This window comes from Mobula hypostoma, chromosome 7 (assembly GCF_963921235.1).
Source record: "Mobula hypostoma chromosome 7, sMobHyp1.1, whole genome shotgun sequence".
Lineage (NCBI taxonomy): Eukaryota > Metazoa > Chordata > Chondrichthyes > Myliobatiformes > Myliobatidae > Mobula > Mobula hypostoma.
In genome coordinates, this window is record NC_086103.1 from 188,825,171 (window position 1) to 188,842,465 (window position 17,295).

Genomic DNA, 17,295 nt, shown 5'->3' on the forward strand with positions numbered 1-17,295 from the left:
TCAGCCCCTCACAGCTGTGTGTGTGAGCGTCTCTGTGTATCCCTGTATCGCAGCCCCTCACGGTTGTGTGTGTGTGTGTGTGTGTCTGTCTCTGTGTATCCCTGTATTGTAGCCCCTCAGGGTTCTGTATGTGTGTGTCTCTGTCTATACCTGTATTGCAGCCTCTCACGGTTGTGTGTGTGTCTGTCTATCCCTGTATCGTAGCCCCTCACGGGGGTGTGAGTGTGTGTCCCTGTCTTTATCTGTATTGTAGCCCCTCACAGTTCTGTGTGTGTCTGTCTCTGTGTATCCCTGTATCATAGCCCTTTACGGTTCTGTGTGTGTGTGTGTGTGTGTGTGTGTGTTCCTCCATCCATACCTGTATTGTAGCTGCTCACAGTTCTCTGTGTGTCTATGTATCCTTGTATCACAGCCCCTCACGGTTCTGTGCATGTGTGACTGTCTATACCTGTATTGTAGCCCCTCACAGTTCTGTGTGTGTGTACCTCTGTGTATTCCTGTATCACAGCCCCTTACAGTTCTGTGTGTGTTGTGCCCACAGGGAGTAGAGGTCGGGAGAAGGGAGAGTTCACCAACCTGCAGGGAATCTCTGCCTCGGGAAACAACCGCATTGTGGTTGCCGATAGCAACAACCAATGTATCCAGGTACTGGCACTGCGTCTGTGAGCAGGGAACTGTCTTTGACAGGAGGGAGCGTTTGTGACGATGTGCTGTCTGTCCCCCAGATATTCTCCAACGATGGACAGTTCAAACTACGCTTCGGGGTGCGGGGGCGATCTCCAGGCCAACTCCAGCGTCCAACTGGAGTGACCATTGACCCCAACGGTGACATCATTGTGGCCGATTATGACAACCGATGGGTCAGCACCTTCACTCCTGATGGCAAGTTCAAGGTAGGGGCTGAATGGGTGGTGGGGGGAGTGAGGGGGGATAGGTGAATAGGTAGGGCCCGAATGGGTGTAGGGGAGTAAAAGCAAAGGGCAGGTATGGGGACCGAATGGGGCAGTGTGAGAGAGAGCGGAGAGGTGGAGTGGGGGTGGTCCGGGGGGAGTAAATTGGTAGGAAAGTGGAGGTTGTGAGTGTAGAGAGGGGAGAAGGTAATAAGATGGCAATAAGATTGAAAAGTGCAGAGAAACTTTCAAAAAAATGTTGCAGGGACTCGAGGACATGAGTTATAGAGAAAGTTTCAATACGTTAGGACTTAGGGAGATTGGATGAGGGGTATAGATCGGGTAAATGCAAGCAGGCTTTTTCCACTGAGCTTGGGTGAGACTACAACTAGAGGTCAAGGGTTAAGGGTGAGAGGTGAAATGTTCAAGGGGAACATGAGGAGGAACCTCTTCACTCAGAGTGGTGATAGTGTGTAACAGGTTGTCAGCACAAGTGGTGGATGTGGGGCCGATTTCAACATTTGAGAGAAATTTGGATAGGTACATGAATGGGAGGGGTATGGAGGGTTATGATCCCAGTGCAGGTCGATAGGACAAGGCAGATCAATAATTCAGCATGGACCAGATAGGCTGAATGGCCTGTTTCTGTGTTCTATGACTCTGACTGCAAGTTATGTTGCAACTTTATAAAACTCTCGTTTGGCCACATATGGAGTATTGCATCATTTCTGTTTGCTAGGATGTGAAGGCTATGGAGAGGGGGAAAAGAGGGACTCACCAGACTGCTGCCTGGATTAGAGAGCATGTCTTATAAGGGCTTTTCAGCAGAGGAGGATGGAGAAGCACCTTGACAGAGATGTAAATACGAGGAGTGATTGATAAGTTCGTGGCCTAAGGTAGAAGGAGTCAATCTTAGAAAACCTAGCACATTTATTTTTCAACATCGCCCCCTCCTACATGTACACACTTAGTCCAGTGGTCATGGAGCATACGCATCTCTTTGTAGAAGTGGTCCACAGCAGGGGTCATTGATAAATTCGTGGCCCAAGGTAAAAGGAGATGAGTTATTAACTTCAAACTTTCTGCATAATCACTCAGAGTTGAACTGCACGTGCATGTAATGAGAGCGTCTTGGACCTCCAGGTGGTCCACAGTAGGGGTGATAGATAAGTTCGTGGCCTTGGGTAGAAAGAGATGATTTATATGCACGTGCAGTTTAACACTTTGAGTGAAATTGCAGAAAGTTTGAAGTTAATAAATCATGTCCTTTTACCTTCGGCCACGAACTTATCAGTCACCCCTGCTGTGGACCACTTTCTGGAGGTCCAAGACACTGACTTCTACAAAGAAGGGATCTGTATGCTCCACGACTGCTGGACTGAGTGTGTAAATGTAGGAAAAATAAATGTTCTAGGTTTTCTAAAATTGACTCCTTTTACCTTTCACCCCTTGTAATATCAGAGGGATTGATAAAGTGTATAGCTGGTTGCTTTAACCCAGTTTTGCAATGTCTGATAGCAGAGGGCATGTATTCAAGCTGAGAAGGGGTAAATTCAAAGGAGATGTGAGAGGCAAGACGTTAAAAAAAAAGTATGTGTGGTGGGTGCCTGGAATGCACTGCTGGAGTGGTGTTGGCAGAAATGATGGGCGTCAGATTCATTCAGTCAATGGATTACTTAGCTCAGCTAAGAGGGGAGGGGCAGTGAATGGGGAGAGAACGAGGGAGGGGGCAGTGAGTGGGGAGAGGAGGGGCGTGAGCGAGTGAGATGGAGGGGGTGTAGTAAACTACATTAACAAGCATTCTCCGATACAATTGCTCAAGAGTAAACATCAAACAGAAACAGGCCCATTGGACCTCCATCAGATCTCCTCTCGGCCTCCGCTGCTCCAGAGAAAACAACCCAAGTTTGTCCAACCTCTTGCTAGAGCACATGACCTCAAATCCAGGCAACATCTTGGTAAACCTTTTCTGCATTCTCTTCAAAGTCTTGACATCCTTCCCAGAATGGGGTGAACAGAGCTGTGTGCAATACTCCAGATGCAGCCTAACTAGAGTTTTATGAAGCTGCCACATAACTTCCTGACTTTTGAACTCAATGCCTCAATCAATAAAGTCGAACATAGCACCCGTCATGTTAACCACCTTATTATTTGCTCGTTCCTCTATCTGTGTCTAATTCCTCACCAACAGTACTGTGCAAATCCCTCTATATGGTTCACCCCCACAGTCTCCTTAGATTCTTGGGAAGGGGCAACAGCCTTGCCTGGTTCCCCCATTCTGAACCCCCCCGTCCGTTTCGCCCGCCCCTGTCATCCACTTCCACCCTCCACTCCCCCATCTTCCCCTTCCAGACAACCCCTCCTGGTCTCCCCACCCTGTCCCCTCCCCCCCTTCCCCTCTTACTGACCCTCGCTTTCTCTTTGACTCTCACTTTGTCTCTGAACTTCTTTCACTTTGTCTCCGACTCTCTCTGCAGAGTAAGATCGGTGCGGGGAAGCTGTTGGGTCCGAAGGGTGTGGCAGTAGACCGGAACGGCCACCTGATTGTGGTTGATAACAAAGCGTGTAGTGTCTTCATCTTCCAGTCCAACGGGAAGCTGGTGACGCGGTTCGGGGCTCGAGGCACTGCAGACAGACAGTTTGCAGGTACACTGGACGGTAATAACTCCCACTACCTCTTCCTCTGCACCACACAGGCCCTTTGGCCTGGCTCATCTGTGCTGACCGATGGTGCAGTTTTGTATTAGTTCCATTGGGTTGGGCTGTATTAGCCCCAAGTCCCTCTGTTTCTCTCCCATCCACGTACCTGATCAAACTCGGCCACCAGCACTTCCTTTATTCATCCATGTATCTGATCAAACTGTTTCCACCTCTTCCTTTATCCATCACCCTTCCTAACCAAGTGCTGTATTGGGGGGATAGCAAGATAGGCAGAGTGTGGCGTGGCTCTGCAGGTAAAGAATAGCATCAAATCAGTAGAAAGATGTGACATAGGATCAGAAAATGGTGAATCCTTGTGGGCTGAGTTAAGAAACTGCAAGGGTAAAAGGACCCTGATGGTAGTTATCTACAACAGTAGGTGGGATGTGAACTACAGATTACGACGGGAAATAGAAAAGGAATGTCAAAAGGGCAATGTTAAGATGGACATGGGAGACTTCAACATGCAGCTTGATTGGGGAAAATCAGGAATCTCAAGAGAGTGAGTTTGTTGAATGTTTACAAGTGGCTTTTTAGAGCGGTTTGTTGCTGACCCGACTAGGGAATCGGCTATACTGGATTGGGTGTGAAATCCGTTATCTCTGGAAATACAGCTCATTAACCCCTCGCTAACAGCCACTGGACTCTGTGGCAAGGAAACCACCTTTCACAGCTCTGTATGTCTAGAGTGTACACAACTTTGTCCTGCCAAACCCGTGAGATTTGGATGTCTCGCCCACCCAAACTCCGGTTTGTGTAAATGCTGTATGATTTATGGCCTCCTGCAATCGCCCGTTGGCAAGAAATAGCAGATTGCACACTGCGTGGAATTATAAAGAAAGTATATTGAAGGATGTTAACTTAAGCAAACATTTGTTAAAGAAAAGTGACTAGTGGTGTTCCGCAGGGGTCGGTGTTGGGACCACTTCTTTTAATGCTCTATATAAATGATTTAGATGATGGATTAGATGGCTTTGTTGCCAAGTTTGCAGATGATACGAAGATTGGTGGAGGGGCAGGTAGTGTTGGGGAAACAGGTAGGATGCAGAAGGACTTAGACAGATTAGGAGAATGGGCAAGAAAGTGGCAAATGAAATACAATGTTGGAAAACACATGGTCATGCACTTTGGTAGTAGAAATAAATGTGCAGACTATTTTCTAAACGGGGAGAAAATCCAGGAATCTGAGATGCAGAGGGACTTGGGAGTGCACAACACCCTGAAGATTAACGTGAAGACTGAATCGGTGGTGAGGAAGGCAAATGCCATGTTAGCATTCATTTCAAAAGGTCTAGAATCCAAGAGCAAGGATGTGATGCTGAGGTGTTATAAGGCACTGGTGAGGCCTCACCTTGAGTATTGTGAACAGTTTTGAGCCCCTCATCTTAGAAGAGATGTGCTGACATTGGAGAGGGTCCAGAGGAGGTTCACAAGGATGATTCCAGGAATGAAAGGGTTATCATAAGAGGAATGTTTGATGGCTCTGGGTCTGTACTCGCTGGAATTCAGAAGGATGAAGGGGGATCTCATTGAAACCTTTTGAATGTTGAAAGGCCTAGATAGAGATGATGTACAAAGGATGTTTCCCATGGTGGGAGAATCTAGGACAAGAGGGCACAGCCTCTTCAAAACAGATGTGGAAAAATTTTTTTAGTCAAAGGGTGGTGAATTTGTTGTCACTTGCAGCTGTGGAGGACTGGTCGTTGGATGTATTTACGGCAGAGATTGATAGGTTCATGATTGGACATGGCATCAAAGGTTACGGGGAGAAGGTCGGGAACTGGGGTTGAGGAGGGGGGAGAAAAAGGATCCACTATGATTGAATGGCGGAGGAGATTCGAATAGCCAGATGGCCTATTTCTGCTCGTATGACTTATGGTCTTACGGAAAAGAAAGGGAAAAAACAAAAAGGGCTCATTACAGTTGAATAGTCACATGTGCATGGTGGAGCTCAAATATTCCAATAGCTATTGTTTTGGGTTGATCACTGTATCAACCCCTATTCACCACTCCCCAGTAAAAGTTCTCCTCTTGGGTTCCATTGGATCGTACATTCGAATCCTACGGTCTGTTCTCTTGAGGCCTTTCTCTCTCCATTTCTCACTGAAAAAGACCTCGGCCTACACCAAGGTCCATCACAAAGTCTGTTCCCCCACTGTTTTCCAGAACCTTCTCCCAGTTCCACCCTCCTGACTGGATGACACACACATTCCTAAGCATCCCTTAACTTTAATCCAAACACTGCCAGCAGAACACACTGCTCCAACAGAAAAACCAATACATAAAATACCCTGCAACACTAGCAATAAAACCTTTACCAGGGCATTACACTCTTTCCCCCCCCCATAGTTATATCTTCGTGACCTTGAAATTTATCATCCCCTCATTAGCAACAATTTTCAAAGGAATTTCGTGATGTCAGGACCCCCAGTGCATTTGTAAATTTCGGTCCACAATGTTTCTGAATGTGTCCACAGTATCCTGTAGGGGGAGGGTGAGCAGCCAACAACATATGTAGAAAAAGGGATGAGGTCCTGAAAGCAGAATACAGGGAGTTAGGAAGGAAGCTGAGAAGCAGGACCTCAAGGGTAATAATTTTGGGATTGCTGCCTGTGCCACGTGACAGTGAGTGTAGAAATAGAATGAGATGGAGGATAAATGCATGGCTGAAGAATTGGAGCAGGGGGCAGGGATTCAGATTTCTGGATAATTGGGACCTCTTCTGGGACAGGTAGGACCTGTACAAAAGGGAACGGATGCACTTGAATCCGAGGGGGACCAATATTCTTGTGGGTTGGTTTACTAGAGCTGTTGAGAGTGGTTTAAACTAATATGGCAGCGGTATGGGAAACAGCATGATAGAACCAGCATGGATGCAACATTAATGTAAGGAAGGACAAGCCAATGATTGGGTGCAAATGCAGACGGAGCAAAGAGTTAAATTGTACCACAAAGGCAAAATTCAAAAGAGTGAAGAATGCAGGACTGAAGGTGCCGTAGTTAATTGCGTGTAGTATTCAGGATGAGGTGGATGAACTCGTAGCACAATTAGAGATTGGTCTGTATGATGTTGTGGGCATCACTGAGTCAAGGCTGAAAGAAGTCCATAGTTAGGAGCTTAATATCAAAGGATAGACTTTGTATCAAACGGACAGGCAGGAAGGCATAGGCGGTGGTGTGGCTCTGTTGGTAAGGGATGGAGTTACATCTTTAGAAAGAGGTGACATAGGGTCAGAGAATCTTGAATCTTTGTGTGCGTAGTTAAGAAAATGGAAGGGTAAAAAACTGTTATGGCAATCATATACGCATCCAAATAGTAGCCAAGATGTGGTGGTGTGATTGCCCAAAGAGCTGGAAAAGGCATGTAATTAGTGTAATGTCCTAACTGTAATGGGGGACCAATATCCAAGGGGATTAGGAAAATCAGGTTGGTGTCACATCGCAAGAGAGGGAATTTGTTGAATGCCTAGGAGGTGGCGTTTTAGAGCAGTTTGTGCTTGAGCCCACTAGGGGGAAGGCTACCTCAAATTGAATATTGTGTAATAACCCAGATTTTATCAGGGAGCTTGAGGTAAAGGAACCCTTGGGAGGCAGTGATCATAATATGATTGGATTTGTACTGCAATTTGAGAGGGAGATGCATAAGTCACATGTATCAGTATCACAATGGGATAAAAGGAACTACAGTGGCATAAGAGAGGACCTTACCCAGGTGGATTAGAGGAGGATACTGGCAGGGATGACAGCAGAGCAGAGGTGGATGAAGTTTCTGGGAATAGTTCACAAGGCGCAGGATAGATATGTCCTAGAGCAGAAGTTCTCAAATGTCAGGAGTAGGCAACTGTGGCTGACAAAGGAAGTTAAGGACTGCATAAAAGGAAAGGATATATAAGGTAGCAAAAGTGAGTGGGAAGCTGGATGATTAGGAAGCTTTTAAAATCCAACAAAAGGCAACTGAAAAAGCTATAAGAAAGGAAAAGATGAAATATGAGGGCAGACTAGCCAATAATATAAAGTAGGATACTAGAAGTTTCTTCTGTTACATAAAGAGTAAGAGGGAGGTGAGAGTTGATACAGGACCACTGGAAAATGATGCTGGTGAGGTAGTAATGGGGGACAAAGAAATGGCAGATGAGCTTGAGAAGAACTTTGCGTCAGTCTTCACTGTGGAAGACACTAGCAATGTGCCAGAGGTCAGGGAGCAGGAGTGAGAGCCATTGCTATTACAAAGGAAAAAGTGTTAGGCAAACTCAAAGGTTTTATGGTGGATAAGTCACCTGGACCAGATGGACTACAACCCAGAGTCCTGAGAGAGGTTGCTGAAGAGGTACCAGATGTATTGGCCATGATCTTTGAAAAATCACTTGATTCTGGCATGGTCCCAGAGGAATGGAAAATTGCAAATGTCACCCCACTCTTTAAGAAGGGAGAAAAGCAAAAGAAAGGAAATTATAGGCCAGTTAGCCTAACCTCAGTGGTTGGGAAAGTGTTGGGAGTCTATCATTAAGGATGCGGTTTTGGGCTACTTGGAGACTAACGATAAAATAATTCAAAGTCAGCATGGTTTCTGTAAAGGGAAATCTTGCCTGACAAATCTGTTAGAGTTCTTTGAGGAAGCAACAAGCAGGGTGGACAAAGGAAAGGTGGTGGATGTCATTTACTTGGATTTTAAGAAGGCATTTGTTGAGGTGTCACATGAGGCTGCTTAACAAGGTAAAATACAATGGCCTTGCAGGAAAGATACTGGCATGGATAGGGGAAGGTTTGACAGGCAGGAGGCAGTGAGTGGGAAGAAAAGGGGCCTTTTCTGGTTGGCTGCCAGTGACTAGTGGTGTTCCTCAAGGTTCAGTATTGGGACTGCTACTTTTCACCTTGCTTGTCAGCAACCTGGATATTGGAATTGATGGCTTTGTGGCAAAGTTTGTGGATGATACGAAGATAGATGAAGGTGTAGGTAGGGCTGAGGAAACAATGCGATTGCAGCAGAACTTAGACAAATTGGAAGATTGGGCAAAATGTGGCAGATGGGATACAGTGTTTGAAAATGTATTATGCATTTTGGTGAAAGGAACAATAGTGCGACTATTATCTAAAAGGGGAGGAACTTCAAACATCAGTGGCATAGAGGAACTTGGGAGTCCTTGTGCAAGACTCCCAGAAGGTTAATTTGCAGGTTGAGTTTATGGTAAAGAATGCATATGCAATGTTGGGATTTATTTCAAGGGGACTAGAATATAAAAGCAAGGATATAATGCTGAGGCTTTATAAGACACTAGTCAGTCCGTAGTTGGAATGTTGTCAACAGTTTTGGGCCCCTAATCTCAGACAAGAAATGTTGTCATTGGAGAGCATCCAATGTACAGGGGTTCATGAGGATGATTCTGGGAATGAAGGGGTTAACATTTGAGGAGCATTTGGCAGCTTTGGGCCTGTACTCACTGGAATGTGGGGTAATCTCATTGAAACCTACTGAATGTTGAAAGGACCAGATAAGGTGGATGTGGAGAGGACGTTTCCTGTGGTGGGGGTATCCAGAACTAGAGGGCACAGCTTCAAAATTATTGGTGACCTTTTAAAACAGAGGTGAGGAAGAATTTTTTTAAGCCAAAGTGGGGAATCTGTGGACTGCTTTGCCACAGACTGCAGTGAAGGCCAAGTCTGTGGTTATATTTAAAGCAGAAGTTGATAGTTTCCTGATTGGTTAGGGCATCAAAGGATATGGCAAGAACGTAGGTATCTGGGGTTGAGTGGGATCCAGGATTAGCCATGATGGAATGGTGGAGCACAGCTGATGGGCTGGTGGCCTAATTCTGCTCCTGTGTCTTATGGTCTAAGATTCTGGGAACCTGAAAGATCTGAAGGTAGGTAAGTCACCTGGACCAGATGGTGTACACCTCAGGGCTCTGAAAGAGGTGGCTGAAGCGGTTGTAGAGACATTCTAATGATCTTTCAAGAATCACTAGATTCTGGAATGGTTCTGGAAGACTGGAAAATTGCAAATGTCACTACACTCTTCAAAAAGGGAGAGAGGCAGAAGAAAGAAACTATAGGCTAGTTAGTCTGACCTCAGTGGTTGGGAAGATGTTGGTGTTGATTAATAAGAGTGAGATCTCAGGGTACTTGGAGATGCATGAAAATCTTGCCTAACAAATCTGTTGGAATTCTTTGAAGAAATAAGCAACATAGACAAAGGAGAATCAGTTGATATGTACTTCGGTTTTCAGAAGGCCTTTGACAAGGTGCCACACATGAGGCTGCTTAACAAGCTATTAGATTAGATTAGATTCAACTTTATTGTTATTGTGCCGATTACAGATTCAAAGCCAGTGAAATGCAGTTAGCATCTAACCAGAAGTGCAAAGAATAGTGTTATTTACAAAATAACTACGAATAAAAAGTACTACAGCACACAAATATAAAAGTACTGAGAAAGTACAATATGGGTGCAGTACTGCTTAGCGCTGTGATGTGAGGTTCAGCAGGGTCACAGCCTCAGGGAAGAAGTTCTTCTTGTGCCTGCTGGTGTGGGAGCGGAGGCTCCTGTAGCGCCTACCGGATGGGAGGAGAGTAAGAAGTCCATGGTTAGGGTGAGATGCATCCTTGATAATGCTTTTCGCCTTGCCCAGGCAGCGTTTATGGTAGATGTTCTCAATGGTAGGCAATTGGGTGCTGATAATCTGCTGGGCAGTTTTCACCACACGCTGGAGTGCTATGAACCCCTGGTATTACAAGTACAATTCCAGCATGGATAGGACATTGGCTGATTGGCAGAAGGCAAAGAGTGGGATAAAAGGAGCCTTTTCTGCTTAGCTGCCGGTGACTAGTGGTGTTCCACTGGGGTCTTTGTTGGGACTGATGCTTTTTATGCTATACAGTGCTTATAAAATGTATTCAACCCCCTTGGAAGTTTTCATGTTTTATTATGTTACAACATTGAACCATAGTGGATTTAATTTGGCTTTTTTTTTACCTGATCAACATAAAATACTCTTTGTGTCAAAAGGAAAACAATTTTCTAGAAATTGTTCTAAAGTTATTTTAATCATTAAATACAAAATATTTGATTGCGTAATTACTCACCCCCTTCCAAGTCAGGATTTAGTAGATGCTCCTTTGGCAGCAATTACAGCCTTGAGTCTGTGTGGATAGGTCTGTATCAGCTTTGCGCATCTGGACACTCAATTTTTCCCCATTATTCTTCACAAAACTGCTGAAGCTCTGTCATATTGCATGGGGCTCGTGAGTGAACAGCCCTTTTCAAGTCTAGCCACAATTTCTCAATTGGATTGAAGTCTGGAGTCTGATCTGGCCACTGCAGGACATTAACTTTGTTGTTTATAAGCCATTCCTGTGTAGCTTTGGCTTTATGCTTGGTGTCATTATCTTGCTGGAAAACAAATCTTCTCCCAAGTCAGAGTTCTCTTGCAGGCCTCTTTTCCTCCGGGCTTTCCCTGTACTTTGCTGCATTCATTTTACCCTTTCGCTTCACAAGCCTTCCAGGGCCTGCTGCAGTGAAGCATCCCCACAGTATGATGCAGCCACCACCTTCACAGTAAGGATGGTGTGTTATTGATGAAGTGCAGTATTTGGCTTATAACCATATAACAATTACAGCACGGAAACAGGCCATCTCGGCCCTTCTAGTCCATGCTGAACTCCTACTCTCACCTAGTCCCACCGACCCACACTCGATCCATAACCCTCCATTCCTTTCCTGTCCATATATCTATCCAATTTAACTTTTAAACGACAACATCGAACCTGCCTCAACCACTTCTGCTGGAAGCTCATTCCACACAGCCACCACTCTCTGAGTAAAGAAGCTCCCCCTCATGTTACCCCTAAACTTTTGCCCTTTAATTCTCAAATCATGCCCTCTTGTTTGAATCTCCCCCACTCTCAATGGAAAAAGCCTATCCACGTCAACTCTATCAATCCCCCTCATAATTTTAAATACTTCTATCAAGTCCCCTCTCAACCTTCCATGCTTCAAAGAATAGAGACCTAACTTGTTCAACCTTTCTCTGTAACTTAGGAGATGAAACCCAGGCAACATTTTAGTAAACCTCCTCTGTACTCTCTCAATTTTATTGACATCTTTCCTATAATTCGGTGACCAGAATTATGCCAAACATAGCATTTAGTCGGTTGGCCAAAAAGCTCAATTTTGGTTTCATCAGACCATAGAACCTTCTTCCAGCTGACTTGAGTGTCTCCCACATGCCTTGTAGTAAACTCTAGCTGAGGTTTCATGTGAATTTTTTTCAACAGTGGCTTTCTCTTTGCTACTCTCTCATAAAACTGCAACTGGTGAAGCACCCAGGCAGCAGTTGTTGTATGCGCAGTCACTCCCATCTCAGCCACTGAAGCTTGTACTTCTCCTAGAGTTGTCATAGGTCTCTTGGTGGCCTCCCTCACTAGTCCCCTTCTTGCAGTCACTCAGATTTTGAGGACAGCCTGCTCTATGAGATTTACAGCTGTGCCATATCTTTTCATTTTTTGATGATTAACTTAACTGTACTGCAAAGGATATTCAGTGAACTGGAAATTTTGTTGTATCCATCTCCTGACTTGTACTTTTCAATAACCTGTTTTGCAGGGTTGTTTGGAGTGTTCTTTAGTCTTCATGGTGTAGTTTTTGCCAGGATAATAACTCACCAGCAGTTGGACCTTCCAGATACAGGTGTATTTTTACTACAATCAATTGAAACACCTTGATTGTCCACTGGTGATCTCCATTTAACTAATTTTGTAACTTCTAAAACTAATTGGCTGCACCAGTGATGATTTGGTGTGTTATATTATAGGGGGTGAATACTCTGATGCAATGAATTAGTTTGTGTTTTATTTTTGAATTAATTTGGATCACTTTATAGAGATCTGCTCTCACTTTGACCCAAAAGAGTCTTTTACTTTTGATCAGTGTCAAAAAAAGCCAAATTAAATCCACTGTGATTCAATGTTGTAAAAGTATAAAACATGACAACTTCCAAGGTGGGGGGGGGGTTGGTGAATACTTTTTATAGGCACTGTATGTCAATGATATGGATGATGGAGTTGATGGCTTTGTTGCAAAGTTTGCAGACGATAAGAAGATATTTGGAGGGGGCAGGTAGTTTTGAAGAAGTAGGATACAGAAGGAGTTAGATTAGGAGAATGGGCAAAGAAGTGGCAGATGGAATATGGTGTTTGGAAGTGTATGGTCATGCACTGTGTTAGAGGAAATGAAAAGGTTTGAGTATTTTCTAAATGGGGAGGAAATAGAATGTAATGTTGAGACTTCATAAAGCACTGGCGAGGCAATACTTGGAACATTGTGAGCAGTTTTGGGTCTCTTAGAAAGGATGTGCTGAAATGGGAGAGGGCTCAAAGGGGGGGTCACCAAAATGATTCCGGGATTGAATGGCTTGTTGTATGAAGAGTGTTTGATGACTCTGGGCCTGTATTCACTAGAATTCAGAAGAATGAAGGGTGACCTCAGTGAAACTTAATCGAATGGTGAAAGGCCTCGATAGTGGATGTGATGCTTCCTATGGTGGGAAAGTCCAAGGCCAAAGAGTGGTGTATTTGTGGAATTTGTTGCCACAGGCAGCTGTGGAGGCCAAGTCTTATGAATATTTAAGGCAGTGATTGATAGATTCTTGATTGGTCATGGTGTGAAGGGATATGGGGAGAGGCAGGAGATTGGGACTGAGAGGAAAATTGGATCAGCCATGATGAAATTGCGGTGCAGACTCGATGGGCCAAATGGCCTAATTCTGCTCCATGTCTTAGTCTTATGGTTTATCTATCAACATACCTGACCAAACTTTCTCTCCACCACTTCCTTTATCAGCTTGTTTCAAATACGCAACGCCCTCTGTCTGAAACTATAGTTTAAATTTCTCCCACCTTATGTTAAATCTATGTGCATTACCCTCCCTGGGGTAAAAATTTTTCTATGTTAATCCTTCAGAGAACTGCAGTTTTCTGGTCAAACACCAAGTTCCCTTTCGGAAATCAGATGTCATGTTACCTGATTACCAAGTGTGAACGGTTCTGCCACTTTCCTGGTAACATGCTGGGTGGCCTGTGCTTTCCTGCTGTCCCTCTCTCTTGCATTTGGTCTTTCCCACTCCAAAGCAACCCTCCCTGACATGAGGGAATTTTAGCAAATTCAACCTCACGCATCAGCCGCCTCGCTCACATTTACATTTCTCAGTCCGGGCTGTGGGGCAGGTAGGTGTGCAATTTGGGGGAGATGTAGGTGTGTTGGAAGGAGATGTGGATGTGTTGGGGGAGGTGTGGGTGTGTGGGAGGGAGGTGTGGGGAGGTGTGTGATTTGGGGGAGGTGCGGGTGCATTTGGGGAGGTGCAGGTATGTTTGGGTAGGTGTGTGATTTGGGGGAGGTACAGGTGTGTTTGGGGAGGTGTGTAATTTGGGGGAGGTGTGTTATTTGGGGGAGATGTGGGTGTGTGATTTGGGGGAGGTGTTGGTGTGTTTGGGGAGGTGTGTGATTTGGTGGAGATGGTGTGTTTGGGGAGGTGTGTGATTTGGGGGAGATGTGGGTGTGTGATTTGGGGGAGGTGTTGGTGTGTTTGGGGAGGTGTGTAATTTGGTGGAGATGGAGTGTTTGGGGAGGTGTGAGATTTGGGGGAGATGTGGGTTTGGTTGGGGAGGTGTGTGATTTGGGGGAGATGTGGATGTGTTGGGGGGGTGTGGGGAGGTGTGTGATTTGGGAAAGGTGCGGGTGCATTTGGAGAGGTGTGGGTGTGTTTGGGGAGGCGTGTGATTTGGGGGAGGTGGTGTGTTTGGGGAGGTGTGTGATTTGGGGGAGATGTGGGTGTGTTGGGAGGGTGTGATTTGGAGGAGGTGTGGGTGTGTTTGGGGAGGTGTGTGATTTGGGGGAGATGGTGTGTTTGGGGAGGTGTGTGATTTGGGGGAGATGGTGTGTTTGGGGAGGTGTGAGATTTGGGGGAAATGTAGGTGTATTGGAGGGAGGTATGTGATTTGGGGGAGAGGTGGATGTGTTTGGGGAGGTGTGTGATTTGGGGGAGATGGTGTGTTTGGGGAGGTGTGTGATTTGGGGGAGATGGTGTGTTTGGGGAGGTGTGTGATTTGGGGGAGATGTGGGTGTGTTGGAGGAGATGTGGGTGTGTTGGGTGGGTGTGTGATTTGGGCGAGATGTGGGTGTGTTGGGTGGGTGTGTGATTTGGGGGAGATATGGGTGTGTTGGGTGGGTGTGTGATTTGGGCGAGATGTGGGTGTGTTGGGTGGGTGTGTGATTTGAGGGAGATGTTGGTGTGCCAGGGGTGGGTGTGTGATTTGGGGGAGATGTGGGTGTGTTTGGGGAAGTGTGTGATTTGGGGGAGATGGTGTGTTTGGGGAGGTGTGAGATTTGGGGGAGATGTGGGTGTGTTGGAGGGAGGTATGTGATTTGGGGGAGATGTGGGTGTGTTTGGGGAGGTGTGTGATTTGGGGGAGATGGTGTGTTTGGGGAGGTGTGTGATTTGGGGGAGATGTGGGTGTGTTGGAGGGAGGTGTGTGATTTGGGGGAGATGTAGGTGTGTGATTTGAGGGAGATGTTGGTGTGCCAGGGGTGGGTGTGTGATTTGGGGGAGATATGGGTGTGTTGGGTGGGTGTGTGATTTGGGCGAGATGTGGGTGTGTTGGGTGGGTGTGTGATTTGAGGGAGATGTTGGTGTGCTAGGGGTGGGTGCGTGATTTGGGGGAGATGTGGGTGTGTTTGGGGAAGTGTGTGATTTGGGGGAGATGGTGTGTTTGGGGAGGTGTGAGATTTGGGGGAGATGTTGGTGTGCCAGGGGTGGGTGTGTGATTTGGGGGAGATGTGGGTGTGTTGGGTGGGTGTGATTTGAGGGAGATGTTGGTGAGCCAGGGGTGGGTGTGTGATTTGAGGGAGATATGGGTGCGTCAGGGCTAGCTGTGGGGTCCAGGCAGCTGCGGAGCATGGTCTATGTGGGTGTGGAGTGGTGTCCAGTAGTGGGTTCTGCAGGGTTTGGAGTGAGGATCAGGAGGGATTGGGAGTTCGGGTGGTGGAGGGGTGTGGGTATTTTGGGCAAAGTTAAGGATTTGGTGTGGATGGAGGCCAATGCTTCTGTGGGGAGTCATGCCGGTCGCTTCACCCTGAGCACCACACAGGCATCCCAGGTGGAATTGGTGGGGCATCCCAGATGAGATTGGTGGGGCATCCCAGATGGGCAGTGTAGCCCGGACTGGTGCGGTGTCCTTAATGTTTCCTCTGTAGTTCACTTTTCCTCTCTGTACGGGGAGAGGAGGTATGACTTCTTTGGGCTGCTGCTGTGACCTGGACTTTCGCGCTCTCTCTTTCTTTGGCAGGACCACACTTTGTTGCTGTCAACAATAGGAATGAGATCCTGGTGACTGATTTCCACAACCACTCCGTCAAGGTGAGGACTTCCTTATTCTCACTGATCTTATGGTTGCTTTCGAGGCCACTATTGTTACCACACCTACTTACACCTGAAGGTGTCGAATATAGTGCAGGGTAGTGTATAAAATCCTAAGGCTTTGGAGCAGAATTAGCCTTTTAGCCTATCGAGTCTGCTCAGCAATTCCATCTTGGCTGATCCATTTCCCTCTCAAACCCCTATCTCCTGTCTTCATGTAATCTTTGATGCCCCAAGTTAGTCAAGAATCTGTCAATCTCCACTTTAAATACACTCAATGACCTGGCCTCCACAGCTGCCTGTGGCAACGAATTCCACAGATTCATCACCTGTTGGTGAAAGAAATTCCTCTTCACCTCTGTACTAAATGGACATCCCTCTATTCTGAGCTTATACCCTCTGATCCTGGACTCCTCTACTATAGAAAACATCCTCTCCATATCCACTTTAGGCTTTTCACCATTCGGTAGGAGATCCCCCCGACTCATTCTTTTCAATTTCAGTTACAGGTCCAGAACCATTAGATGCTTCTCATATGATAAGCCTTTCAAACCCAGAATCATCTCGTGAACCTCCTTTGAACCCTCTCCAGTGTCAGCGCATCCTTTCTAAGATAAGCTAAGCCCCTCCACCTATATAACCATATAAGAATTACAGCACGGAAACAGGCCATCTCGGCCCTTCTAGTCCGTGCCGAACTTTTACTCTCACCTAGTCCCAACGACCTGCACTCAGCCCATAACCCTCCATTCCTTTCCTGTCCATATAGCTGTCCAGTTTAACTCTAAATGATATCGAACCTGCCTCAACCACTTCTGCTGGAAGCTCATTCCACACAGCTACCACTCTCTGAGTAAAGAAGGTCCCCCTCATGTTACCCCTAATGTTACCTATCTTCATATCGTCTGTAAACTTGGTGACAAAGCTATCAATTCCATCATCCAAATCATTGATATACAGAATAAAAAGAAGCCATCCCAACACAGACCCCTGTGGAACAGCACTAATCACTGGCAGCCAATCAGAAAAAGCCACCTTTATTCCCACTCTTTGCTTGCCAATCAACCAATGCTCTATCCATACTAATATCTTTCTTGTAATATCAAGTTCTCTTATCTTGCTAAGCTACCTCATGTTTGACACCTTGTCAAAGGCTTTTGAAAATCCAAGTATGCAACTTCCAATTCTCCTTTGTCTATCCTGCTTGTTATTTCTTCGAATAATTCTAACAGGCAAGATTTTTCCTTGAGGAAACCATGCTGGCTTTGGTCTGTTTTATCACGTGCCTTAAAGTACCC

The 17,295-nt window shown here is 45.9% G+C and overlaps 1 protein-coding gene across 6 annotated transcripts in view; it reads left to right on the plus strand.

Moving 5' to 3' along the window:
* The window catches only part of LOC134349858 (tripartite motif-containing protein 2-like), a 96,403-nt gene that overhangs the window by 60,425 nt on the left and 18,683 nt on the right, over positions 1 to 17,295 (plus strand). For 3 of the 6 annotated variants that reach the window (XM_063054818.1, XM_063054816.1, XM_063054820.1), the window contains exons 7-10: positions 542 to 645; positions 726 to 893; positions 3,368 to 3,548; positions 15,927 to 15,997. In XM_063054818.1, the coding sequence (XP_062910888.1) occupies positions 542 to 645; positions 726 to 893; positions 3,368 to 3,548; positions 15,927 to 15,997 (524 nt within the window). The remainder of the gene's footprint in view (positions 1 to 541; positions 646 to 725; positions 894 to 3,367; positions 3,549 to 15,926; positions 15,998 to 17,295) is intronic. The other 3 variants (XM_063054819.1, XM_063054821.1, XM_063054822.1) reach the window with 2 other exon arrangements.